Genomic DNA, 26,197 nt, shown 5'->3' on the forward strand with positions numbered 1-26,197 from the left:
CCCCATCGCGCCCCCATTAGCTCCTCGACGCGTGTCTCCCGCCCCTGCCTCAGTCCATTGGCTATCTCCGCCCTGCCCCTCCACGCCCCATTGGCCCGCCGCCCCGCCCCGCCCCCAGAGGCGGCCAGGTGTGGGCGGGGCCTGCGAGCGCAAGGGGGCGTGGCCGGCGAGCCGGTAGGGGAGGGTCTGGACACACAACTCCGGTCCCGAGTCGACCGACTGCGTGGAAGTGAGTCTGCCGCAGCCGTCTGCGGCGACGCCTCGGGCAGGTGTCTGTCCCTGCCCCCGGCCAACTTCTGCAGCCTTTCTGAGTGACGCGTTCCCGCCTATAGAGGGGGCGCCGGCCTGGGACCGCTAACCTCCGCCTGAGCTCCAGGCCCAGCGTTGCCAGCGCCGTGCTTCTTTGATCGGCCGGGAAGGGTATGACTCCTCCTCTCCTGCTCACGCATGGCCCGTTGCGGCAATAGCCGACGCGCTCCGTGGTCTTGGGCTGTGAGTCCCCAGCAGGAGGGAGGTGGAGCCGTGAGGGCCCGACGGAACTGGGGGCGCGGCCACCTTGTTTGGGCAGGGGCCCACCCTGAGAGGGCCTGGTGCTCTTTGTCCCAGACTCTTAATCCAAGCGCTTCCAGCCCCCGTCGGGGTCCAGGGCCCTCCCGAGGTTTGGACGCTCAGGCCAGACCTTGAATACCCTGAAGGAGCTTTAAGCCGCTCCTCCACCCCATCACCACTGTCTCCGTGGCAGAACCCAAGCCAGCTGGATAGCCAGGGCGTCTGGAGCTTGTTCCGTCCCCCTCAGATCCAGCTGAAGGCGTGGGGCTTCTGCCTGCCATGCTCTGCATGGGCAATCCTATATAAGGTAGGAACGGTGAACACGTGTAGGGGAGGAAGGGGGAGAAAGCTGCAGTGCTTGGGTCTTGTGGGTCAGGTCTAGCACCTCACATTTGTTCTGGGCAGAGGAGTAATTGTCATTGTTGTGGGAATGTCCCCAGGGCTTCCTGGGGTGGTCCAGGTGGTGGACAGAGAGTGTAGAGAGGGCCTGGGAGAGGGTGAGGCTTCCAGCTGTGGGTCAGGTGGGTGAGCACCAGACCCTCAGGACAGAGGCTGTGGGGCACCACTGCTGGGTAGAGTTTGGCACAGCTCCCTCAGCTTCACATTATCACCTTCCACCTCCTGCCCCCCCATATCCATTCTGGGCACACACCCAGGGGTAGCAGAGCCCCAAGACCCACCTATCACCACCCTCAGGCTGAGGAGGAGTGCAAGTACCTCTCTCAAGTTTAGGAGTCTGGTCTGGCAACTAGCTGGGCAGTGACTCAGTCTTTCTCACTGCCTGCAGTCCCAGTTGGCCTAGAACTCAACCAGGGCCTTAGTCTGGGGTCGCCCAGGAGGCTCCTGGTAACAAATAGCCCCTCCCCTTCTGTGTGCTGGTAACCATGGCAACGGTAGAGTCCTTCCCTCCTCAGGCCTGCTTAGAGCTCAGGCCTCAGGTGAGTCTTGGGAGTGGGGCCTTGGGTAGGCACCTCTGGGGTCAGTTGCTCTAGGCTGAGGACCAGGGTGGCAGGGAGGACATGACAGGGACTTGTTTCCTGATGGGTGACCTGCTGGCCTGGCCTAGTCAGAAACACAGGTGTGGATACCCATGTGACCACAATGTGGTATCCTGTGGGGTACACAGGCACACGTGTGGTTCTCCTTAGAGAGTGATGTCCTGTGAACTAGTAATGTGGCCTGGACCTCTCCAGCATGAATGTGTGTATGTATGTGTGTGTGGCCACACAAGGAGAGCCCCACAAGGGGACTCACATGAAGAACACAGGACAAACTCAGCCCCACCTCCCTCCCAGCTTCCCAAGAACATTGATCATCGAGAATGGCCCCCGAGTCTGGCCACAAGGGTCAGGGAGCTGAGGAGGAGGCACTCCCATCCCTGGCAGATCAACACCTGGTCAGTGGTGACCTGGAACCTCCAGCTGGCACACCTGCAGACCCTACAGTTCACACATGCCTGCAGGACACCGAGCCCCACCCCACACGGGTGGTCCATCCTGTCAACTTACAGTAAGGAGGGGAGGGAAGGGTGGTGAGCCTCCTGGGCAGGGCCAGACCTGATCACACACCAGGGATGCTGGTATTGCAGGGTGGTCCCAGAGTCCTTAGACCCCTGCACTCTGAGGCTGCTGTGGGGGCAGCGAGAGCTGGAGATCCAGGCCTTGCGCTGGGCCATCCAAAATGGCCAGAGTGCCCAGCACTGTCGCATTCTCCAGGAGGTGGTAGGCCTCCCCACCGAGAGGTCAGCAGCAAAGCTCCCAGCCCAACCTAGCCCCTGCCCTAGCCATAGCTCTTAGTTTCTCTTTGACCCCAGTGCCAACTGGTAAGCCTGGGCCTGGGCCTGACCTTGAGTAAGTTAATGTGCCCTAACCCTAACACCGCCCCCCTCAGCATGACCCCTGCCCAGACTTGTCAGAGCCTGCCCTGCCCTGTAGTACCATGTGCCCTTGGACTAAGATGGCAGTGGAGCTCCACCTTCTCCCCTCCTTGGCTGCTGATCCAACCTCAGGAGCCCCTGCCCAAACCAGAGGTGGGGGCTGCTGAAATTGCCCTTTCCCAGGAGCTTCTGCAGTCAGGAAAAGTTCTTCCAGAATCAGATCCAGAAGCTGTCCTTGGAGCTAAAAGAGCAGAAGGAACAAGCCCAGAGGGTGAGGGGTAGGGTTAGGGAGTTGGGCAGAGTACTGCTAGGGTGAGCCAGGCTGGGGCTGGAGTCTGCAAAAAGCCTCCCTCACCCATGGGCCCTCCTGGAGTAGGAGAAAAAAAACCTGGAAGAGCAGCTTCTGCAGGCCAGGCACACCATGCAGCAGCTGGAGGCTGAGTTGGAGACCTTCAAGAAATCCTGCCTCTTGAAGTTGGCCCAGTCCTCCTGGGTGGGCCGGATGCTGCGATCCCAGACTGGCAGTGTGGAGGTGAGCCCACCCCATCTTCTCTCCTGCTTCCCATGTACTCCCTTGGGCTGGGCAGCCAGGGAGTCCCCTCCTGTCAGATGCTTGTGCTAGGGTGTCCTGACCTACGTGGAAGCCTGCCCCCATCAGGCTGCCTTTGGGACTGTCTGCCTCTGGCACTGAAGAGGCATGTGGCCTGTAGTCCCACCCACCTGGTACTTTGGGGGAGGCATGCCCTTCCCCCATCCCTTGCCCACTGACCTCCAGTCCTTTCTTGCAGGTGGTGACTGCAGAGACCCTAATGGACCCCAGTGACCTTTCTGATGATCAGGCCCCTGCTACTGGGGAGGTAAGCTAGGCTCTCCATGAGCGTGGTCAGGGCTCTGGAAATCTGCAGGTGGGGATGGCCATGTGCCTGTTGCTTCCTGGCTAGAGTTTCCGGCTGGAGGATGTGGACTGGAACAGCATTGCCCATCGGTACCCCAACCTCTTCACCAAGATGGAATCCAGCTCCGGGCACAAGTAATAGCACCGGGTGGGGACTCCCAGAGGCTAGGGGAAGGGAGGGCTTGCTTTGGCAGATGTAATCTAGGTCCATGTTGTTCCTGGTGAGTCACTTAAACCATCTAAGCCTCAGTTCTCTGATCTATAAAATGGGTTAGGATGAAGGGAAAGGGGTCTGGGCACAACCAGGGGTGCCCTACTCCCCTGGGGAGGCTAGGTGGGAGGAGTGCTAGGGGCTCAGAGCCTGAGCATTCAGCCAGCAGAGCATGGCCCACAGGCAGCCCTTGCCATCCTCATCGCTGGACAAATGGAGCTTGGAGTCCCCTGGCAAGCATGTGGAAGGGTGTCACAAGAATGTCGAGTGGAGCTCCCTGCCCTGGATGGGCACCAGCAGCTCAGGGGGTGCCGACTCTGACTCCAGCAGCAGCCTGCTGGGCATGCCTTTCCGTGTGCAGAAGGTGATAGGTCACCCGCCCCGGGCCAGGAGCTTCAGCAGAGACTCATCCCTGGGTCTGGAAGGTGGAGTAGGGCCTGTTTCTCTGGTACCCTTTGCTCATCTCCAAGATCTGTGCCTTGAGACGGTTTTTTTCCTGCCCAGAGGGTCCAGCCACCCCTTCTGCTGGGGATCTGACATGGCCCTGCTCCCTTCCCACCCAGACCCTCAGGGGCTGCAAGCTTAGTCTGGCCTCATAGGGGACATGTGCTCCACATGGAGGTCCCCCTCCCCGAAACGGTTCCTCTCCCTAGATTTCCAGAAAAGCCACTTAGACCAGCCCAGCAAGACCGTCCTGGTGCTCCAGCCCCACACAGACCCCAATGATCAGGGGCTCCAGCCCCACACAGACACCAACGACCAGGGGCTCCAGCCCCACACAGACCCCAACGACCCGGGGCTCCAGCAGAGGTGAGGGGGGACCCGAGTCTCTCCTCCCAGGGGCAGGCAGCTGTCTGGGCTGGCAGGGGCCATGCAACGTCTTGGCACAGTGCTCCTCCGCGTCCCAGCCCGCACTACTGCAGCCTGAAGATTGTAGCTGTGAGCCGCCGAGAGAAGTTTGTCCGCATTCTCAACCAGTCGCTGGAGGGGACAGTCGACCTGGGCGGCCTGGTGCTGAAGCAGCTGGTGTGCGACTTCCCGGTGTGCATGTACCGCTTCCCGTCCGGCACACTGCTGGCGCCGCAGCACCACGTCACGGTGCGCTCGGCTCCCCGACAGCCTGCGTGGTCCCTCGGGGCTCCACGCACCCACCCCTTCCTAGCTAGGGTTCCTGCCGCCCCTCACCCGCGGCCCCGCGCTGTTCCAGGTATGGGGCGAGGGTTCCAGCAGCGCCAAGAAGCAGCCGCGCTTGTCCTCGGGCTACGAGCCCGTCCACTTCCACTCCAGCAAGGGCTGTGTGACACTCCTTCTGGACCCCACGGGCAAAGTCAGTGCGGGAGCCCTCCAGGGGAGGGTGGGGAGGGCCTCAGGGATGAGGGTGACCCACCTGCCCCGCAGGTCCTCAGTGAGTACCGGGTCCCACACTATGTGACCCCGATCTCGGGGATCTTTGCCGACAACACCGACTTGTCCATCGATTGCTTCCCGCTCTCTGAGGCTCACCCCAGCGTCCACACGCGCGAGAAGCCGCGCCGGCCTCGATCCCTGCGCAAGGCCCGGGTCGGTCGCTGGAGGAGGCCAGGGTGGGGACCGTCCTCGACTCCCTCCTGGGCCCTGCCTCTGCCAGGGCCACTTCCCGGATCCAGGCAGTCTAGAACCACCACCCATCTCTCCAGCTCCCGCTCCTGCCAGTCTCGCTCCTTAACCCCCTCCGCCTCCCCAGGCCGGGTCCCGCCTTCACGACGCCCTCGTTCCATCAGGTAGCGGGGCATCTTGCCGCTTCTGAGCACCAGCAAGTTCTTCCACCCGCGAGAGGCACTAGGGCGGCCCGAGGGCGCAAAGCCCAAGACGCCGGAGCTCCTACCCGCCATCCCAGGTGCGCGCGCGGGGCGCGGAGGGAGGGGCGGGCAGGCCGGGTGGCGCGGCCGGCCTGACCCGATGCATCGCTGTCCCACCCAGAGGCCGGGCCGGGCCCCGAGGACTGCCAGGTCCAGAAGGAGCTCAAGGTCCAAGTGAGTGCGCGCGAGTGTGCTGGACGCCGGGTTTCTGCCCGGCGCGTCCCTGCCCCGCCAGGCTCCTCCCTAACTTATCCACGGCCTGCCTGCAGCTCCTTCGCTGCCCCGCTAGCTCCCGGCCTCTTCGGGCTCCTCCCGCTCCTCTCCTCCCAGCCCCACCCCACCCAGCTCCCTCCTCTGAACTCTCAGCCCCTCCCCGCCCCTACCCCACCTTGTCCCGCCTGGCGCGCTCTCAGGGCCCCGCGCTACCCAGGTGTGCCGGAAGAGCGTGGATCGGGGCTGCCCGATGGTGGCGCTGTCAGTGCAGCGCACCGCAGAGAGCAGATACGGCTTCCGCTTTCTCAGCTGCCTGCCGGTCACTGTGGACGCGTGCCGACGGGTGTAGGGGCGCGGGAGAGGACAGCAGAGGGAGTGTGTGGGGCTAGGCAGGCACTGCCAGCTGCATAATTTATTGAACCAACTTTGCCTACAAAGTAAACCACATTCTGTACAGCTGAGAGTTGACAATGATTTCCATCCTGCCCCCTGAGGAGGTAACTGGCTGTCCCACGCCTGCGTGAGAACCCCACAAATCCCCCAAGGATGGGAGGCCTGGACACACCCTGAGCGGTCTAATGCAAGCACCTCGGACCCACGGACAATTGGAGGATCCTTGAAGGGGAGGATGGGCTCCTACCCCCGGTTCGGATTCTCGAGCTCTGGCCCCAGCATCAGGGGAGATGTCTGACAGGCCTGGCTCTAGGGCTGTTCCTCCAGGAAAGCCTGGCCCCAAGGAAGGATGGGGATTGGACCCTCCCTATCCAGGCTAAACCCAAGCCTGGGTCCTAACTTGGGCTCTGGCCTCTGTGCCCCCTTAGCTAGTCCCAAGCTCCCACTCCCCTCTACTAGGAGAGTCCTCTCCGGTGCCAGACTCACCTCCCACCCCACAACACAGCAGCCCAGATGCTTTGGTCTGGTGAGGCCAGAGTCCACATAGGGTTGCAGGATCACATGAGATCCTTGGCCCTAGTCCAGGCAAGCTTGGCAGTGGAGGGGGGTAGTATCTGTGCACTAGTGGTGTGACTGAGCAACAGGATTCAGGTGCCGCCGATACCGGAGGCCTGGGTGTCTTGGTGCTGGATCTGGTGCTGACTTTGGACTTGGACATCCCTGAGCTCGAGGACTAAGGCTTGAGGCCACCTCCAGGGCTCTCAGGGCAGTCATTGCAGCCACCCCCTCGCCCAGGCCAGGCCCCTCACCCAGGCCAGGCCTCAGGCTGCCCAAGGCTCTGAGTGGATGCCCCCTGGAGGGCAGGTCTGCAGATCCCCAGGGGGAGCTGCTGCCTGAGTCAGGTGGCATTGGGCATTTAGGAGGAGAAGGAGTCAGGTGGAAGCTCAAGGTCCTGAAAGGCTCTAGAAACAAAGAAAGGGACAGCACATCCAAAAGGCTGTCAGACAAAGGGCTTAACAGGTGGAGGAAGTCTGAAGCCTGGGGATGTGGTAGGCCCCCCAGCCCACCTCCATCAGGGAAAGAGGCCACAGGCCTGGGCTCTGGCTTTAGGTCACCAGGGTCCTGTGCCTGAGTGCCTGGTCACAGGTTGTTGGTCCCTGGTCAGTTCCTAAACCTTCATTATAAAGGAAGGCTCTGCCACTCATAGGGCAGTTGGTCCTGGTCCTCCAGTGCCTCCTGGCCTGGCATCTGGCTCAGGGGCCTGAGCCCTGCCTCGCCTCCGCTCCAGTAGCTCTGCCTCCACCCCCCTGCTGCAGGTACACTGCCTCTGCCCTACAGTCCTTGCCCACTAGACAGTCCACTTCTCTGCCCCCTCTCCAGACACCAGCCGGCACATGTTCCCCTCCCCTGCCTGCTTGCAGTGGCCTTCCCCAGGCAGGCCCACCATGCCTGGTGAGAGCCCTTCTGCTTTGCATCTGTGTTTACTCTGAAGCCAGTATCCTCAGGAGAGGGCCCTGCTTGGCTTAATCATATGTCCCCAAGCCCAACCACAGGTCCTGTCTTTGGGTGAGAGGTGGTGCCCTCCCTTGATTTCCAGTGGCCCTGGCAGCCTTTCTCCCACTGAGGCCTCTGCCTGCCCCCTGAGAACTACCCGATGGGCATGTCTTGCCTGCCAGCATGCTTGCCCCAGCTTACACACCTAGCATGGCTCACTTTTTTGGTCTAGACCACCCTTTTCCGGAATGCCGAATGCCCTGTCTCTCTGGTGTGTAGCCTGGGTGGTCTCAAGCTGGGGGAAGGAGAGACTTGGGATTGGCTTTTTTAGGCTATAAGCCCAACCCCAGGAGGGTACCTTCCTGTTAGACCCTCTCAGAGACAGCAGAAGAAGGGAGTTCCAGGCTGATCTGATCTGAGGTGGGCCCCCACGTTGAGTTGAGGTGTGGGGTCACTCTCAGGCACTGGAGTTAGGTGGGCTGTCTTAGTACCTGAGGCCAAGCTCAGAGGGCTGCAGGGAGTCTTGGGCCCAGCCTGGTCCTCTTGTTCTTCAGGGACCCTTCGTGGGCCCTGGGGGCCTGTGACCCCTTCCTGCTGAGACTCTGGGTGCCTATGGGGGAAGGAGAGTAGGGCAGGGGGAGAAGCTGCAGCCTTGTCCCTTCTTGGAGCCAATCTGAAATTAGTGGAGGACTCCAGGAGGACCCACTAGCCTTGGGCTCCCATGACCAGCTCTTCTGGCCATCCTGGGGACCAGTGACAGCTCAGCCAGTGCACCTCCCAGTCCCAGTCACCCCCCATACCAGACAGGACACAGAGGTGGGAGGGCAGGGGCACCCACCCTGGGCCCAGCTCCTGCCAGGCCCGAAGCCTGGCCAAGTCCAGAAGGTCACAGCTGTCTGCAGGGTCAGGCCCTAGGGTGGAGGTGCTAGTGTCCAGATCTGGCCTGTGTGGAGGCAGCTGCTCCGGGGGCACCCAGGCCTGAGGAGGAAGAGGGATGTCTTGGAGACCCCAACCCTGGAATGGCTCCTGCCCTGACAGGGCAGGGCGCTATCAGGGCAGGAGCCCTGGGGTGCTGGGCTGCCACGCAGGGGGGAGGGCATACCTGGCACTGGTGCCTACGCTCTCGCAGGCCTTTGATGGGGTTTCCACAGAGGACTTGGCCAGCACCTGAGGAAGATGGTGTGGCTGGGCCTGGTTTGTGTCAAGGGGCTGCAGGGTGAGCTTTAGGCTGGGGCAGGTCAGTTACCATGGGTGAGGCTGCTGGCGTTGTCTCCTGGGGCTGGGTCCTCAGAAAGCAGGCTTTGAGGCCGTGGGCTCCCAGGGATCAGCAGGGAGAAGGGCCAGGGCCGGGGGGCCAGGGGCTGGGTCTCAGAAAGAGACAGCTCAGGGTCAAGTCTCTGCATGGGGGCTCCACGGGGACGATCTGCTGAGAGTCAGAATCAGAGGTCACTGAGGCTGGAGCCAGTGGCCATCCCGGGGTCCCACCCCAGACTACCCACAGACCAGGGCCTGGATGCCCAGACTGCGTGCCCCAGGGCTGGCCTCTGATGTTCCTTTCTTCCAGAGAGACCTCCATGCTCACTCCTCACCCACCAGGTGTTGCTCACAGGGACTATGTCCTGGCCTGGGGGTGATGTGTGCAATTCTGCAGACCACAGGCTACTAAGGCTGGGGGCAAGTGTGAGATGTGGCCCCCTCATCGCCGAAGGCCTGGGAGGCTGGGGTGGTGATCTCTCCCCTGGGGGGCTGATAGAGACCTCCTCTGCAGTGGAGGTGGGCAGGACTCAGAGGGGAGCCTCCAGCCTACCCAGCCGGGGGAGGATGCTGCCCTTCTGGATGGCCTCCTTCACCATGAGCCAGTCCTGGGTCAGCTTCAGGGCCGCTGGCAGGCCCTGGCATGTGGCCGGCACCTCGTCTAGTACCTGCAGCTGGGGCACAAGCTTCTTCACCTCTGCCCTGTAGTTGTAGTCCCTGGGTGCCTGCAGGGTGGAGGGTGAGCAGTGGCAGGCCTGGCACCTACCCCCAGGTCCACCAAGGGGCAGGGCAGGGCATGGACCATCAAGGGTGTGTGGGTCTGCGTGCTACACAGGGCCTGTGATGTGCACATGTGTCAGTGCTCAGCAGGGCATGTGTGGGCCCATGACTGTACACAAGTATGTTCCCATGCAGGGCATGCACAGGCACATTTGTGGATGCACATGTGTGTAGGAGTCTGTGGGGGGCAGGTGGCATATCTGTGGACCTCTTGGGGAGCACATGTATGCTGAGGGACATGGCCTGCGTGCACGCAGCCCTGGGGGATAGAGGTTGGCCCAGGAGAATGCACCAGCAATCGAATCAAAGAGAGAGGGGTGCTCACGGTTAACAAGCCCCAGGACGCAGGTGGGCACAGAGGCCACTGGCCCATGAGAAGGCCCTGGCACCAGAGCCATAGGTGCCCCCCTCTTGAACACACGCACCTTTGCAGAGGGGCCAGGGGCCGGCCGCAGGCACACCAGATTCCCCTCCAGGGAGAGTGTGGCCAATCGTGGGCACAGCTGCAGGTAGCGCACCTGCCCCAGGTCCTCCACGCTGTTGCCCTCCAGGTCTAGCACCTCCAGCTGCTCCAGCAGGCACAGCGGGCTCAGGTCGGAGATGTTATTGTAGGAGACATAGAGCTCCTAGGTAGCGGGGGCCTTTTAGTCAGGGCCAGCTGGCCCAGGCCACCCCCCACCCCCATCCCGCCCATGGCACCCGCACCCACCTTCAGTGCTGGGAAGGAGCTGATGCCATCCAGGTCTGTCAGGCCACAGCGAGCCAGCCATAGCACCTGCAGGCGGCCCAGAGAGGTCCCTAGGTCCCTGTGGGAGACAGGTTAGGTGGTAAGGGCCCTGAGCTCAGCCACCACCTGAATGCAGCTGCCTCCAGGTGCAGGTCCTGTGGTGGCCTCTAGCCAAGGAAGGGGCCTGCTGGTATCTGGCATGGGGACAATGTCCTCCACCTTTGCCAACCCCTGGAGGGCCTCGCTGGGGCTGCCTTCTTGGTGGATGGCTTGGCCCTGCCAGCTGCTCCCCCTCATCCTGTAGGTGTTACAGTGCTCCTAATAATGCTGCAAGCAGCTTCCTGAGCATTCCAGTTGGAGTAAGCATCTGACATGCTGCCTGGAAGCCAGAGCCACTGGGGACACTGGTGTGGGGGGGGGGGGCTTCTGGGGCAGGCAGAGAGCTGGCTAGTTTGGTGGAGCCAGTAGCTATAACTGGTGGTAGATCTGAGAGCCTTGATGTCTCTGTGTTCCCACCGTGTCTCTCCTGTGTGACCCCTCTACAGCCACACCGGCCTCCCCAGATCCCTGAAGCCCTTCTGACGTGTCACGCTTGTCCCTGCACTTCTGCCTCGTGAAAACACCCCCTCTCCACTGGCAGCACACCTCCAGTTCACCAGCCCCCATGGCTTGTGTCCCATCCTGCCCTTTGGCCCGTCCAGTGAGGTTTTCTGTTTCATTCTGCTGCCCTCAGCCCCGTATGTGCTTTAGTCTGTTTTTCCAATACTTAGACACCGAATTTGCCGCCATCCACTGCCTGGAACGGCTGCTCCAGTCATCTCTTAATTGTCTGGAATGATGTGTCCTGTTTTCGTCAGGAGCAGCTGACGGGAACTCCCTGATTGTGCAGCTAGTGTGGCGGTTCAAGCTTCTTTCCACCTGGCTGCACAGGCACTGTCCTGCTGCCTCCTCCCTCCACTGTTTCTGTGCCGTCAGAGGAGACCTTCACTTTTTTGGTCCTTAAAATACAACTTGAGCCAGGCACAGTGGCTCACACCTGTAATCCCAGCACTCTGGGAGGCTTAGGTGAGTGGATTGCTTGAGCTCAGGTGTCTGAGACCAGCCTGAGCCAGAGCAAGACCCCATCTCTAATAAAAATAGAAAAACTAGCCAGGCATTGTGGTGGGTGCCTGTAGTCCCAGCTACTTGGGAGGCTGAGGCAGGATGATCTTTTAAGCCCAAGAGTTTGATGTTGCTATGAGCTATGACACCACAGCACTCTACCCAGGGCAAGAGAGTAAGACTGTCTCAAAACAAAAACAAAACCAAAAACATAAAGATGGCTCAGCGCCTGTAGCTCAGTGAGTAGGGTGCCAGCCACATACACTGAAGCTGCCGGGTTTGAGTCCGGGCTGGGCCTGCCAAACAACAATGACAACTCCAACAAAAAAATAGCCAGGTGTTGTGGCGGGCGCCTGTAGTCCCAGCTACTCAGGAGGCTGAAGTCCAAGAGTTTGAAGTTGCTGTGAGCTGTGACGCCACGGCATTCTACCCAGGGCAACATAGTGAGACTCTGTCTCAAAAACAAACAAACAAACAAAAAAACAATAAAAAAAACATAAAGACAACCTGACTTGAGAGCTGGGCATGGTGGTGCCCAGATACTCAGGAGGCCCAGAAGTTGGAGGCTGCAGTGAGCTGTGACAGTGCCACTACACTCCAGTCTGGTGGCAGAATGACACCATCTCTAAATAAATAAATAAAAGACCCAACAAGCTTACTGTGAAATTCAAATTCAGGAATATGTGAGTTCAGAACAGGTCAGCTTGGGAAAAGGACAGTGAAGAGAAGGGAATCAGCTGTGAACCCAGGTGACAGAGCTGAGCTGAGGGAGACAGTGCCAGCCCACGGAGGGCCCTGGGGAGGGGTTCCTGCCCATATCCACATGCATATGTGGACCTGGTGAATGACAGGGAATTGGTAGGAAAATGACAGCATGCTTGGTTACCACATGGTGGAAAACAAAGCCCGGTCCCATCCTCATGCACCAACTGAAGGTGACTTTGCAGGTAGGTTGGGCAAGAGGCCTGACAAGGAAGAAGAGAGACCATGAAGCAAATAGAAAAGGGGGCTGTCCCTGTGGTTTTCGGTGTGGACCAGCTTCCTAAATAGCATTCAAGGTGTTGGCCAGCACTGACAGATGGAGAAAGACCAAAATGCAGGGTCTGTTTAGCTGAAGGATACTCAAGAGTAGATAGGGACTGAGTGAAGAGTCTTGCAAAGTCTACAATGCACCAGAATCCACTAAGAACTAGAAATCAACCAGAAAGGACAAAAGCCCCTGAATAATTAGCACAGGTTGTACAGTACAAGGCTTCAAATCCCTGGTAACCTGAGAAATGCAAGCAATTAAGTTGTCAGAAACCGTCCATGCAGTATTTTAATAGATACTTGTTGAGCTTCAGAGATCGTTAGAGTGATTTTCTGTGCTGGAGTCTTGGTTCAAGGCAGAGCATGCCCACCTTCAGCGCCTCTTCTGAGGAGCCAGGGGCCATTTGGCAACTCTAGCCTGTGCGTTTAGAACAGCAGTTCTCAACCTGTGGGTCGTGACCCTCAGGAACTGTATTAAAGGCTTGCGGCATTAGGAAGGTTGAGAACCACTGGTTTAGAACATTTGGGAGGGAGAGGTGGGTGGATCACCTGAGCTCAGGTATTCAAGATCAGCCTGAGCAAGATCGAGAGCCTGTTTCTAAGGATAGCCAAAGGTTGTGGCAGGTGCCTGCAATCCCAACTACTGGGGAGGCTGAGGCAAGAGGTTTGCTTGAGCCCAAGAGTTTGAGGTTGCTGTGAGTAATGATGCCATAGCACTCTACCCAGAGTGACAGAGACTCTGTCTCTCAAAAAAAAAGGAAGAAAGAAAAACAAAACATTTCTCTTCACATCAGTGATATTTTCAGGGGCTGAATTCTTAACTTCTGATGAACGGATAGATACCACATTAAAATTATTTCCAAGCTTTATAATACTGCCTAATATATTTAATATCTTTGTGATAAGCCAAGTCGTTCATTGAATTGTCCTATTTAATTAGTTTCTTTCTTTTTTTTTTTTTTTTTTTTTTGTGAGACAGAGTATCACTCTCTCTCAGGCTAGAGTGCCATGGCCTCAGTCCAGGTTGCAGTAACCTCAACCTCCTGGGTTCAAGTGATCCTCCTGCCTCAGCCTCCAAGAGTAGCTGGGACTACAAGTAGCCATCATAATGCCTGGCTAGTTTTTTTTTTTTTGTAGAGACAAAGTCTCACTTTATGGTCCTTGGTAGAGTGCCGTGGCATCACACAGGTCACAGCAACCTCCAGCTTGTGGGCTTAAGCGATTCTCTTGCCTCAGCCTCTGGAGTAGCTGGGACTACAGGCGCCCGCCACAACACCCAGCCATTTTTTTTATTGTTGCAGTTCAGCTGGGGCCGGGTTTGAACCCGCCACCCTTGGTATATGGGGCAGGCGCCGCCCCATAGTTTTTCTAATTTTAGTGGAAATGGGGTCTCACTCTTGCTTAGGCTGGTCTCCAACTCCTGAGCTCAAGTGATCTTCCCACCTTGGTCTCCTAGAGTGTTGGGATTATAGGCCTAAACCACCTCTTCTGGCCATAATTAGTTTCCTTTTACAAATTTTTGTTTACTTTCAACCCATGGAGATTTGTAAACATCATTTGCCCAAATTTTAGGATTCAATAACTCAAACTGAAAATTCATTACCTTTTTTGCTGTCATTACTAAAGACTAAGTATACTTTTATAAACTTTACTAATCATTTTGCCTGAGAATTATTTTGTTTTGTTACAAATTGTGTATCATACTTAATTTCATAATTACTTCTCTTCTTTTTTGAGACAGAGCCTCAAGCTGTCACCCTGGCAAGAGGATGTCATGGGTGTCACTTTAAGTAACCAGCAGCTCTCTGCCCTAGTTCTGTGGCCACCCTGAGGGCCAGAGCATCTCTGTACTAACTTTACATCCACTTCTGCATCTTCATGTGTTTTATAAATTCCTTGTGATGTGTGTGTAAATAAGGAAAATTGAGAAAACCTTTAAGGTGAAGTTGCTTAATAAATGCCTTTATCTGCATCTGGAAATCTCTGGGTGCAGTGCTTGGAGCTCAACTCAAATAACTGGAGAATTTTCTTGAATTTTGACTGGGTTTCCCCTCCTTATGCTGCCAGGCCTGGGCTACAGAAAATTGTCAGTGTTTTCATGAAACCTGCTTTCCTAAATTGTCCAAAATGAGGTCTGATACTCCATTAGCTTTGTTCCTTCCAGTCCAGTGAGATAAATAAAAACCATGAACCTGCCTTCAGTTTGCAGTGTTGTCCCTTAATTACAAGATGACTGGGCATGAGAGCGCTGAGCTTTCTCAGCGGTTAAGCCCATTTCAGGGGACTTGAGTTTTACATGGGGTCTGTGGTTGGCATGGGTTCCATGGAGAAGTTCAGCCTGCTCCTTCTCGCTGTGGGGGGCACCTGCCTGCCCCACCCCTGGCTCTTAGACTCATGGTGTGGCCAACAGCCTGGGCTGCAGGGAGAGGTGCAGGGTGGTAGAAGCCCCTATACTGTGGTTGGTTTGGGGGGTCTCTTTGTCTGAGGTCAGGGAGCCCCTTTCGGGCTTGTTGGCCACACAACCCGGCATGGCCACCCTGACCCTAACCCCAGCTCCGTGTCTATCCCTCTTGCTGACAGGCACGACAAGAGCTGTGGCTACATAGAAGCCAGAGACATCAGGACACCAGGGGGCAGGTCGGTGCCCCAGACTGGTCCAGGACCTCCTCCTTTCAACAAAGAGCCATGTAGGAGGGAGCTTTCCCTAGAGATGCAAACGCCATACCTGAGAGGGACTTGCACCTGCCCTCCGCAGGGTCACGTGGGTCAGGACAGACTCCAAGAGGCAATCAACAGGACGGCTCTCGGGGCCCTTGGGCCTCGCTCACCCACCACTCCCACTGCACCCCTATAGGGCCCACCTGGGGGCACTTACCTGAGGGAGCCCAGGCGGCTGCCATTTAGCTTTAGCTGGCTCAGGTTGGGCAGGTGCACCCCTGTGGGCCGCAGAGGGAGGGTCATTTATATCTTCCGCAGGTGTCAGTGCTGTTGGCCAGACAGCACTGCAGGGATGGGGTGGTTCTGTGGGGCCGCTGCAGGGACTGTGGGCTCCTCTGGCCACCATGGGCCGGGCTCTGCAGGGCCTGCTGTTAGGATTGGGTCCAGCTGCCCAGAGCCCCTGGCAACCTCACAGCCACATACCTCATGTGGACAGCCTGGCCCGAATGAAGCAGGGTCTGGAAGGGGCACCGAGCAGTAGGATGGCACAGGCTGTCCCTAAAGGCCAGGAGGCCATTGGACTGTGGCATTAGCTTAGAGAAGGAAGTAGGCTGGCATAGGTAGGGACAATGCCCTGTGGGGCCCAAAGCCTGGGCCCTCCCCAGAGCTACCTCCCATGGCCCACAAGTACCCCAGGCACCTCGTCAGCAGGCAGCATGTGCCCAGTCACTGCGACACCCCAGCTGGTGTCCCTGTGTGGCTGAAAGCCTCAGTGACAGACTCTGAGAGCTGAGTCCTTTAAAGTTAGGGCACAGAGTCCCTGGGTGGTGAAAGAGGAGGCATAGGGCGGCCATGGGAAGAGGTGGCCCAGACCAGGCCTGACAGGAAGTGCTAGACTGACCTCATGGTGCAGAGTAGCCAAACTCAGTGGTCAAGGACTTAATAGGCAATTGCAAAACAGAAAACAAGACCAACCAAGAGGACCTGCTTAACTTGATTGTAATCAGGAATGCAAACAGCCCACAATGACCCTGGATGGGAAGGCTCTAAAGGACAGTTGGGACAGCTGGTGAATTTGAATATGGTCTGCAGTAGGGGTCATGCACCTGTGTGTGTCCTGACTTGTGCTGTGAGTGTTTAGGAGATGGCCCTCTCTCAGGAACTACACACTGAAGGGTCAAGGGAGAAAGGGGTGTTATGTCTGCAACTATCTAACACAGTGGTTCTCAACCTTCCTAATGCCGTGGTCCTTTAATACAGTTCCTGTGGGTCGCGACCCACAGGTTGAGAACCACTAAAACGGCTCAGGAAAATGTGTGGAGTGTGAGTGTGTGTGTGTGTTCAGTGTGTGTAGTGAGTGTACATGAGTGACTGTGTTTGTGACTGTATGTGTAACTGTATATGTGCACTTGAGTGTGAGTGTAGAGATTGAATGATATCCAGATTTGGCAAGTGTGAATGATAAGGAATCAGGTGAAGGTATGTGAGCTTTTTTTGTTCCTTAAGTTCAAGATCGTTTCAAAATAAGTTTCAGAAGCACCTGGTGCTCAGATGTCATGTTCGGGGGTCAATTCTAAGGACAAAGACATACTGCCCCCCAAATGTCAGGCAGCACTATTTTCACAACCAGAAAGATGTGGGTTGTTCTAGAGGGTGGCCTGGTGTGGCCGAGGTGGGGTGTGGGTGTGCGCTCACCAAAGTTCCCCAGGCTGCCCTCACGGGTGTCCACACACATCTCCAGCACCCGCACCAGTTGAAGGTCATCCACCTGGGCCAGGGCCTGCTGCAGAAACCAACCAGGGGTCAGCCATGGTCCTGGCTGGCAAGCCCTCCCAGTTATGTCCATGCTTTTGGCCATAGAACCCTGTAAGGCTCCTGCAGGAGCAGAGAATGAAGATTTCTGTGTGTTAGCCATGTTGACCTTGGCCATTGATGGCATGGCTAGTGGACTCTGAGTGGATGGGACATGATCAGATGTTGTGGCTGTGCTTGGCTGGTGGGACCACTGCCCTGGGGCTGCCAGTCTCCAATGAGACTTTTGGAACCCCTACTGTGCCCAGAGCCTGGAGCCAGGCCATCTGAGCAGCGCTGAGCCTGCCAAGACCCACTGTAATCCACAGTGTACAGCCTGCCTGGGCCTCCTGGAAAAGTCCTTCTAGGATGTGTGAAGTCATTCTCTCCCAGGATCCTGGTCACTCTCTGCTCCACATTAGTGGACACTTTGCTGGGCAGTGTGAGTTCTGAATGTGGCTGGTATGGGAAGGAGGGCCTGGGCAGTGCCAGTACCCAACAGGTCCTCTCACCAGAGCAGCCAAAAGTGGGCAGGCAGGGCCCTGATGAGAGAGCTGTGAGGTTGTCCAGGATGGGAACCCATAGTTAAGAGGAGCCCCTGGCCCAGATAAAGGCTGGCTCCAGACTGTGTAGGCAGGAGCCACCCTGGCAACTACAGGCCTAGGCTCTTTCCCTGGTTGGGGGTTTCCTTTCTCCCTTGGCACTTCTGTTTTGGGTGCCCTGAGTTTTAACCTTTGCCCCCCACTGGAGTGAAAGGCCTCCTCTCTGGTGCTCAGCAGACAATTGTGGTGCTCTGGGGCCTGGACTGAAGATGACTCAGGAGACTAGCAGTGGTGGGGGCTGAGGACAGGTTGGACATCACCCCTTGAAGGTGTCTGCGGCCATGGTCCCAGCCTCGCACTTACCAGTCGGGCAGGGGACAGGTACTGCTCCACCAGCCGCTCTCTGCGGCTGCCCCCATGGCTGCCTCGACCCTTCCTCTGTGGGCAGGGGTTGTGTAGGCCCTGCCAGCCCAGCTCCCGTACCCGGATGCTGGCGGTGCTTGGCCGAGGCCCGAGGGATCTGTCCCAGGCTGGGTCCATTCACAACTAACCTGCTGGGTGAGGCAGAGGACAAAGCTGCTAAAGCATTTGCTACTCTGATCTGCAGCCCAGCTGAGACCCTGTCACGGCCCTTAACATGCCCCTGCACACAGCAGGCTCATGGTACCCACCCTGGCCTTAGCTGAGCCTGCACGGCCTCACCCTCTTACCTCCCTCCTTGGTCTGGACCCCTGTGCCTGGGCAGGATACTTTCTCTGCGTGCCTCCCCATCTTTCAGGAGTGCTGGCTCCAGGCTGCCTCACGGGAGGCTCCACAAGGGCTGGGACTCTGGCCCTGTGGGTCCTTTCCCATCCGATGGTCTCTGAGCCTACAAACGCCAGGCACTCTTCCTACCATACCCGTGTACCAGCTGAGGCCCCTCACCTGCAGACAGCTGTCTTCTGTTGTGGGTCAAACATCTGGGCAAGGAGGTGGCATGTATTCTCAGGTAGTACCTGTAAGAGAGTGAGGCTGGCCTGTCACTGTGTCCAGGAGCATGTGGAATAGGCCGGGCTGAGGTCACAGCACCCAGAAGTGGGCAAGTGTGGGAGGTGGGGGCTATCCTTCTGGGGCCTGACCATCCCATCCTGACTAGAGAGACTTGGCCCAGGTAATGAGAAGGGAGACAGAGCCAGATGTGTGACCAATGCTGGGGTCTGTCTGAGTCCCCCAGTGCAAATGTTTGGTACTCAGCTAAAGCCTACTTTCCTCTGTCTTTAAAAGGGTCCCCTGGACCTGACCTCTCCCATACCCCTGTCCCTCTAGAACCCCTCCAGAGGCCCCTGGAGGTTGTCCAGTGTGGGCCACCTTCAACAGGCTCACCTGGTGTTGGTTCTTAAAGACACAGATGCTTGCACCTGGCCCTGACCCCTGGAATCACAATTTCTGGGTGTAGAGCCACAAGTCTGCCCAGAATGTCTAGCACCTTCCTCTCTGGCCCCTTTCCTCCGTCCTTAGGCTGGGCCTCAGCCAACCCTTCCCTCCCCACCATCTCTCTTCCCAGATTTCCTTTCTTTTTTTTTGAGACAGAGTTTCACTCCATCACCCTGGGTAGAGTGCTCATAGCTTAAACAACCTCAAATTCCTGTGCTCAAGCAATCTTCTTGCTTCAGCCTCCCAAGTAGATGGGACTACAGGAACCCAGCATAAAAACTGGCTAGTTTTTCTATTTTTAGTAGAGACAGAGTCTTGCTTTTGCTTAGGCTGATCTTGAACTCCTGAGCTCAAGGGACCCACCCACTTCGGCCTCCCAGAATGCAGGATTGTAGGCATGAGCCACTGTGCCTGGTACCAGATTTCTTGATCACACTGAGCTTCTTCCACTGCCCTCTGCTCACCCCCATCCCTATGAGGTTGAGCACGTGGGCTGCACGTGAGCAGGGAGCTGCCTGCTGAGCACAGCAGCAGGAGCGGGTTTGCCAAAAGCATCCTTGAATATGGCAGATGCACCTGTAGCCACTTAGCACGTCCAGCAGGGCACTTATCATCTATTAACCAGCTGTGGATGTTCAAGATTCAGCCTCTCCACCTTGTCTACAGAGTTGCCCCGGGCTAGGGAGTGTCAGCTCAGTTTGATGGAGGTGGCGGGAGGAGTGTTGGACCCCGGACAAGACACTTGGTCTCCATGTACCTCAGTGGCTTGGTCTGGAAAGTGATCACACACAGAGGATGATGGAAGGTAAGACCCAGCGAGGAGTCGGTGGACTTTCCAGCCAGGATCTCCCCTGCTGCCCCAAGCCTCACAAGAGGCTTGTGTCCCCCGGACTACTCCAGGCCTGCCAGCCTCAGGAAGGGTATGAGCTGGTTGAGGTGACAGGTAGCTCCCAGATGCCCAGCACACCACCCTCTACCCTGTATGCCTGAGAGCAGCTGGCCCAAGGTCCTGCTTACTGCTAGGAATATGTCTGGTTTGAGCCCAAAGGCCTTGGCGTCCAAGGCCCAGGAGTTGGAAGCTGCGAGCTCCAAAGTCCCTATTAGACCCCCAGAAACTGCCCTTGGCGTCCATGGCATGGCCTGAGCCCACAGGCAAGATTCATCGCCTCCGCCTCAGAATCCCCCAGAACAGTCTGGTCTCTTTACCTCTCCCAGCAGGGACAAGGCTTGGGGCCTCTCATGACCCCTGACTGGTAGCCCCTTCAGGGCACGGCCCACCGGCTCAGCCACTTCATCCAGGCACCGACCCCTCAGCTCAGGTTCCCCCCGGCACGAGAGAAAAAGCGAGGCTTGCGGCCCCCGACCCGAAGGTGCACTCGGCCTTCACCTGAGCGTTCGGCCCAGGTGCCCGGGCCCGGTCAGGCCCCGGTGGCTGCGCTGCCCGCAGGGCGCTCTCTCCGACTCTGGGCTGTTCTTCCGGCCGCGGGGTTGCAGGCCCGGCTGCCATGGCAACGTGGGCGGGGGTCTTATTTGAATACATAAATATTCATAAGCCCCGGACTCAGTCCCTGGGACTGAGCCACGCCCCTTAGGAACCGCCGCGAAGCTGGGCGGGACCAGGGGCGCCCTCAACCCGGGAAAAGGCACAGCCGGCCGGGTGACGCCCCCTCGCGACTCGGTGCCCGGAGGTCGTGGGCCACGTGCCGCGTTTACCCGCGATCCGGGCGCTGCCCGCGAAGGTGGCCTGTGCTAGAAAATCGTGCACAGCTTGCCCAGGTGGGAGGCTCGGAGGTGTGGCCGGCGCCAGAGCGCATCCGAGGAGAGCAGCCCTAGGTGTAGAGACCAGTTGGGCCCGCGGGGACGCAAGGAGCCGGCTCTTGTCCCGGCCGCGCTGTGGGCGCACAGCGAGTGGGACGCTGCGACGGCACCTGGACGAGCCTAGGGGCCGCAGGGACCGGCGTGGGGGTTCAGCGACGGAAGGGGCTGGGTTGGGCACTGGAGGACCGAGCCTGACCTCGACACACGTTCTTAAATGAGGAGGATGTATTTATGCTCTGCTTCGATGTTTAGACTGATGTGTAAGACGTGTGGTTCTGAGTCGGAGAGAAGACGAGACAGCGTGTTTGTGCTTGGGTTGAGGTAGATCTCGCCTCAGCCTCCCCTGGCAACTTCGAGGTCGGACTAGTGGACGCGGTGTGTTCATGGTGCAGCGGGGTCTGCACCTCGGCTCCTCTGGGTTGAAACCTGGCCTGGGAGGGGAGAAGCACGGGGCGAGGGATGCCCCGCTGTGCCCGGCACCAGACCCCGCCAGAACTGCGGGGGAGGGGCGCGTGGGCAGTCCCGAGCCCGGACGCTCTGCTGCTGCTGCACCTGTAAGGCACGAGGGCTGGGTAGCTGGGCTAGGCAGGCACCCGGGGGTGAGCAGCTCCAGAAGTCGGCCGGCGGACCCTCAGCCTTTCCCTGGTCCCCAGCCCCAGAGCGTCCGCGGTGGCTGCGCAGCGCAGCCCCGCCCGGGAAGGCCTTGGCTGCGCGGGGCCCAGAGGCCGGCCTGGCGAGTCTGAGAGAAGTGCTGGGCCTCGTCCCGCGGAAGCTGCACCTGTCCGCTGTTCCCATCCCGCGCCCCAGAACTCGGTTCCCGATCTTGGGGTAGCCCAACCCCACCGGCCCCGGCCACTCCCGGAAGCCCGGCCTCAGCTTACGACTGACGGGCCACTTAACCAACCGGAGAGGAACGGGGCGGGGCGGTCCTGGGGTGGAGCCTGGTTGAGCGCGGCCAATGGGGCATCACGCTGGGATGACGGACGGGCGCAGGGCGGGGCATGCGAGGGCCCTGTGGAGTCCCGGCTGCCCGCGTCCTGCGCCCGCAGCTGGAGCCGCACCCGCCGAGGTCGGAGCCCATGCGTGGGGCTAGCCGAGAGCCCCGGCCCCAGCCCCAGCCCCCGCCCCCGCCCCGGCCCCGGCCACTGGGGTAGTCGCGCCAGTGAGCGGTGAGTGCGGGCGGGGGTCGGTCGGACCGGAGACCCCCAGCGGACCGAGGCCGGGGGTAGGGAGGGCGGAGGGCGGGGGCCGGTGGGGGCGGCGGTGGGTGAGGCGGGGCGAGCCGGGCCTCTAGCTGGCCGCCTCTTGGAGGCCGCGGGCGGGCGGGGGCGCAGGTGAGCCGCGCCGGGCGGGGCGCTGCGACGTCGGGGGCTGCGCCGCGGCGGGCGGGGCGGGGCCCGGGGCGTCCTAGCCGTCTCGCCCGCCCACCCCCTCAGGCTCCGTGTCCCCGACTCCGTTCGCGGGGTACCGCAAGTGTCCTCCAGCGGTGGGTGCCCAGTCCAGGCCCCTTTACAGAGTCCCGGGCGCCCTCGGAAGAGCTTAGGCCGGCGGCCATCACGGCCAGCGGCGGCTGGGACGAAGGGGGTCGCGGCCGGAATGCGCCGGGCACCCGGCGATGGGCATCGCAGGTCGGGGCTACGCTGCGGGCCACCTCATCTCTGAGCCTTCCCACTCCTGCACCTCCTCTGGGTCTTTTCTGTCCATCAGCGTCAGCTTCCCAGCCGCCTTTATTTTCCTACCCCTTTATTTTCTAGAGATCTCTTCAGGCTGGAGAGTATTCTGGGTCTCCCTTGTAAAGATCTCAGGAGTGTATGCTGAGCCAAGAAGGGTAGGGGGTCTGTCTCACTGCGCTCTGCCCCCTCCCCTGGAACTGCAGCGGGCGTTCAGTAGGCATCCAGTAAATACTTGTTGGTTCACCAACACTCCCGGTGGAGCCCAGAGCTGGTTGCTGGCTGGCACTGGCCTGGCCTGCCAAGGCGCGTTGTGGCATGCCATTTCAGCTAGACCTGTTCTGGGGGGTGACTGGTAACCTCAGCCCTGGGGCGCCTCCAGTTTAGGCTTTCTGCCTACCCAGCAACTTCTAATTTGGGTTCATGGTTGGGAGGAACTCTCAGCTGTCAGCCCTGCTTTTGGGGACTGGCTCCTGACTTATCTTCCACAGTCAGTCAGTGCAGTTGGGGGCGAGTTGGGGGCACCCTTCCATTCCCTAGTTTGGAGGTGCTGCAAGTAAGCAGCTGGGCCACCTTTCTGGGGCCCATGGAGCTGGATGCCCTTCCCTGGCTGAGCACTGTCCTCTCTGGCAGGTGGGGCAGGAGACCCTGCGGTGCTGGCTGCAACCCCTTGAGGAGCCATGACAGAATACAAGCTTGTGGTGGTGGGCGCTGGGGGTGTGGGGAAAAGCGCCCTGACCATCCAACTGATCCAGAACCACTTTGTGGACGAGTACGACCCCACCATAGAGGTGAGCCCGATGACCCTCCCAGGTTTCAGATAACTGCTTCAGGCAGGACCCAGGTGGCCAGGGATCCACACAGCCAGACCCTCCATGGTGACTGCCTCCTCCAGAGGGGAACCCTCTCATCCTTGTACCCTGGGAGAAGGAGCAGAGAGGTGTAAGGGAGGGCCGGCTCTGTGAACTCTCTGTTAAGGAAAGTCTGTGTTTTCTTACAGGACTCATACCGGAAGCAGGTGGTTATTGACGGGGAAACATGTCTGTTGGATATCCTGGACACGGCAGGCCAGGAGGAGTACAGTGCCATGCGGGACCAGTACATGCGCACTGGAGAGGGTTTTCTCTGTGTGTTCGCCATTAACAATACCAAGTCCTTTGAGGATATCCATCAGTACAGGTGAGCCACCTATGTTGCTGGCCTCGCAGCCGTGGCACAGGTGGGACTGGGAGGCTATTGTGCCTGCACAGGGGCCCCTTGCCCTCTCTCTGCATGTCTTGGATTCAGCCATGTGCGCAGCCTGCCAGCCAGCTCACACCTTCCCCCTCTCAGGGAGCAGATCAAGCGGGTTAAGGATTCAGATGATGTGCCCATGGTATTGGTGGGGAATAAGTGTGACCTGGCTGCACGCACCGTGGAGTCTCGACAGGCCCAGGACCTTGCCCGAAGCTACAGCCTCCCCTACATTGAGACTTCGGCCAAGACCCGGCAGGTGAGCCCGCTCCCCACCCCTTGGCTAGCCAGGGATTCACCCCGCCCCGCCCCAGGCAGGGACCAGTGCTCATTGCCCTCTCCCTTGACACAGGGCAGCCGCTCTGGCTCTGGCTCCAGCTCCGGGACCCTCTGGGACCCCCCCGGGACCCATGTGACCCAGCGGCCCCTCGCGCTGTAAGTCTCCCCAGACGGCAGGGCAGTGAGGGAGGCGAGGGCCGGGGTCTGGGCTCATGCCCTGCAGTCCTGGGCTGACACAGCTCCAGGGGAGGTGGAGGTCCCTGGAGAGAGCTGCCCTGAGCCAGGCCGGAGCGGTGACCCTGGGGCCCGACCCCTCCTGTCCCCAGAGCATCCTATGGGCTTCTGTTGGTCCTGAGCCTTTAATTGGGCTGCTGGGAGCAGACAAGACTGGGACCATAGATCAGACAAGCATTGGGTACAGAGTGTTCAATCCCTGAGCCAGAGCTGGAGTCCAGCAGGGTCCTGAGCCACCCTGACTCCTGAGGGGCTGCTACAGAGTGTGCCTGCCCAGTGCCAGTGGCCCTGGTTGTGTCAAGATGAGCAGGGGTCTGCTCCGTGTTTGTGCACGTGGGGCCCAGGGAAAGGGCTGGTGGAGTCTGAGAGCCTCAGGAGTTGGGATTCTGCCCGAGCTATCAGCAGGGATCCCCTCACCCAGACTGGGACCTCAGGTCTCCTTCCCTGCCAGGCTCCCAGGCTGCATTGCCATGACCTGGTTTCTCCTCTCCCAGGGCGTGGAGGATGCCTTCTACACGCTGGTGCGTGAGATTCGGCAGCACAAGCTGCGGAAGCTGAATCCGCCAGACGATAGTGGCCCAGGCTGCATGAGCTGCAAGTGTGTGCTGTCCTGACAGCAGGCGAGGCGGGCGCCTGGCAGCTGGGCGGCCACTGCGCCCACTCTCATGACCCCAGGGCCTCCTGGCTCTGCTGGGCCCCTGGCCTGCAATCAGCAGACATCCTTTGTGCCCCACCCCAGCCCTGGCTGAGGACGTGAGGGTGCCGGATGCAGGGAGGAAGCGCAGATGGAAGGAAGGAAAAGGGAAGGAAGGAAGGATGTGTTGCCGGAGCTTGGCCAACCAGGGATGGTGGACAGAGGTGACCCAGACCCTCCCAGGGACGCTTTGCAGAGACTGCCATAAACAGCCCAAATGTCACTGGAATCCCAGCCCTTTGTACCCCCAGCCCTCTGCAGGCCCCTGTGGGCCCAGGTGGAATTGCAGTAAATTATTGGATGGTAGACCCTGGTGTCTGCAAGGTGGGAAGAGCATTCATGCGGCTGGCCATATGGGAGGCATAAGGGGAGCTTGGCTCTATCCTGCCCTCAGCTGGCTTCGGCCTTTTCCAAGACACAAGAGGTCAGGGCCTGGGCTCAGCAACTCCCTTCACTCCTGCTTTAGGTGCCCAGTGCTTTCTGCAGACAGTTTTGGGTGCCAAAGCAACAGACAGGGATAACGGCAGATTTATTTTTTTTTAAACCAAGTGGGGAGTTTTAGGTGCAGAGGGAGGCCTTCTGAGGCTCTTTGTAGCGGTGCTGCTTTTCCTGGCTTTTTCCCCCAAGGCATGCTAAGCTGAGGTGGGAAGACCTTGGGACGCAGCCTCTGATGCACACAGCTGTCCTGTTTTTTCCTGTTTATGATGGGAGCACTTTTCAACCTGAAGGGCAGGGCTCTGTTAATGGCCAGGAGGAGGCCGCTCAGCAAGGGAGCTTGTCCACTCCAGTGCCTCCTGTGCGTGGGGTTGGGGGGTGCTCTCCTGCCCCTGCTCTGGCCCTCACTATGGGGACCAGTTGGTGTTGAAGGCTTGGCAGTTCCTAGACGCTGCCTTGGCAGATGGGGCAGTCCCTGCTACTCACACACATCCCCCACAGGACTGACTCTGCTTTGAGCTGGTGGCCAGGAACTCCTAGGTCCTTAGGGTGCTGGTGTCCCTTTGTGGTTATCCTGGCTGCTGGGGGACCTTTGTCAACCCTGGTGCCTCTCCCCTTCCAGGGCTTGGCTTTGGGCTGGGCTGGGAGCCTCTAGCTCTGGGACTTGTTTTCCTGGGAGGGGGTTTCTGCCCCAAGGGTTGGCCAGCTGGACAAGGCAGGGGGCACTGCTCCCTGTGCAGGGGCAGGGAAGAACCCTATGCTTACCTGCTCCTCCAGCATTCTGCAGGTGACCATCTTTGTGGTCCAGAGAGATGTGCCCAGGCTAAGGGGCAATTGGGGGCTGCAGGGCAGATCGCTGGGGGCTTGTCCTGGGTCCTATTGGGATGTGTTGGTCACTGCCCCCCAAAGGCAGGGAGACAACAGGCCCCACCATGATGGGGGTGACCCTGGTTCTGCCTTTGGGGATTCTGTGGGCTGGGCAGGGCCTCATGATGGGCTTGAAGTTGGGTGGGAGGGTCTTGTCCTGTGGTCCTGAGGGTGACCAGCGCACCTCAGGGTGGGAAGGGGCA

At 59.1% G+C, this 26,197-nt stretch overlaps 3 protein-coding genes across 30 annotated transcripts; 2 read left to right on the plus strand and 1 right to left on the minus strand.

The window, feature by feature from the left end:
• Nucleotides 1-280: 280 nt before the first annotated feature.
• LMNTD2 (lamin tail domain containing 2) lies at nucleotides 281-6,038 on the plus strand. 11 transcript variants are annotated; one of them, XM_053561381.1, is made up of 16 exons: nucleotides 281-420; nucleotides 607-856; nucleotides 1,337-1,487; nucleotides 1,845-2,058; nucleotides 2,138-2,290; nucleotides 2,609-2,696; nucleotides 2,802-2,957; nucleotides 3,214-3,282; nucleotides 3,367-3,455; nucleotides 3,715-3,956; nucleotides 4,185-4,341; nucleotides 4,422-4,629; nucleotides 4,739-4,858; nucleotides 4,930-5,091; nucleotides 5,296-5,407; nucleotides 5,491-6,038. In XM_053561381.1, the coding sequence occupies exons 4-16, from the start codon at nucleotides 1,871-1,873 to the stop codon at nucleotides 5,991-5,993; spliced, it is 2,247 nt and encodes a 748-aa protein (XP_053417356.1). In that variant the 5' UTR covers nucleotides 281-420; nucleotides 607-856; nucleotides 1,337-1,487; nucleotides 1,845-1,870; the 3' UTR covers nucleotides 5,994-6,038. The 11 variants fall into 11 exon arrangements, 9 of the variants coding, with proteins under 9 accessions (XP_053417356.1, XP_053417355.1, XP_053417354.1 ...); XM_053561379.1 differs by having other exon boundaries at nucleotides 283-420; nucleotides 743-856; XM_053561384.1 differs by lacking the exon at nucleotides 1,337-1,487 and having other exon boundaries at nucleotides 283-420; nucleotides 743-856; nucleotides 5,292-5,407; nucleotides 5,491-5,543; nucleotides 5,800-6,038.
• Nucleotides 6,039-6,172: 134 nt separating this feature from the next.
• On the minus strand, nucleotides 6,173-20,176 carry LRRC56 (leucine rich repeat containing 56). Of its 13 annotated transcripts, none has more exons than XM_053561398.1 (13): nucleotides 20,152-20,176; nucleotides 18,276-18,346; nucleotides 17,715-17,902; nucleotides 16,714-16,801; nucleotides 15,236-15,296; nucleotides 10,213-10,309; nucleotides 9,929-10,129; nucleotides 9,277-9,448; nucleotides 8,716-8,895; nucleotides 8,572-8,636; nucleotides 8,308-8,447; nucleotides 7,961-8,079; nucleotides 6,173-6,937 (listed from the first exon to the last, which is right to left on the minus strand). In XM_053561398.1, the coding sequence occupies exons 3-13, from the start codon at nucleotides 17,889-17,891 to the stop codon at nucleotides 6,597-6,599; spliced, it is 1,641 nt and encodes a 546-aa protein (XP_053417373.1). In that variant the 5' UTR covers nucleotides 17,892-17,902; nucleotides 18,276-18,346; nucleotides 20,152-20,176; the 3' UTR covers nucleotides 6,173-6,596. The 13 variants fall into 13 exon arrangements, with proteins under 13 accessions (XP_053417373.1, XP_053417369.1, XP_053417364.1 ...); XM_053561394.1 differs by lacking the exon at nucleotides 20,152-20,176 and adding an exon at nucleotides 19,971-20,132; XM_053561389.1 differs by lacking the exon at nucleotides 20,152-20,176 and adding an exon at nucleotides 19,971-20,132 and having other exon boundaries at nucleotides 17,715-17,905.
• Nucleotides 20,177-21,604: 1,428 nt separating this feature from the next.
• HRAS (HRas proto-oncogene, GTPase) lies at nucleotides 21,605-24,998 on the plus strand. Of its 6 annotated transcripts, XM_053561407.1 has the most exons (7): nucleotides 21,667-21,751; nucleotides 22,337-22,410; nucleotides 22,886-23,043; nucleotides 23,253-23,431; nucleotides 23,585-23,744; nucleotides 23,838-23,920; nucleotides 24,493-24,998. In XM_053561407.1, the coding sequence occupies exons 3-7, from the start codon at nucleotides 22,933-22,935 to the stop codon at nucleotides 24,554-24,556; spliced, it is 597 nt and encodes a 198-aa protein (XP_053417382.1). In that variant the 5' UTR covers nucleotides 21,667-21,751; nucleotides 22,337-22,410; nucleotides 22,886-22,932; the 3' UTR covers nucleotides 24,557-24,998. The 6 variants fall into 6 exon arrangements, with proteins under 6 accessions (XP_053417379.1, XP_053417385.1, XP_053417382.1 ...); XM_053561404.1 differs by lacking the exon at nucleotides 22,337-22,410 and having other exon boundaries at nucleotides 21,605-21,751; XM_053561408.1 differs by lacking the exons at nucleotides 21,667-21,751; nucleotides 22,337-22,410 and adding an exon at nucleotides 21,931-22,068.
• The last annotated feature ends 1,199 nt before the right edge of the window (nucleotides 24,999-26,197 follow it).

This window comes from Nycticebus coucang, chromosome 14, assembly GCF_027406575.1.
Source record: "Nycticebus coucang isolate mNycCou1 chromosome 14, mNycCou1.pri, whole genome shotgun sequence".
NCBI lineage: Eukaryota > Metazoa > Chordata > Mammalia > Primates > Lorisidae > Nycticebus > Nycticebus coucang.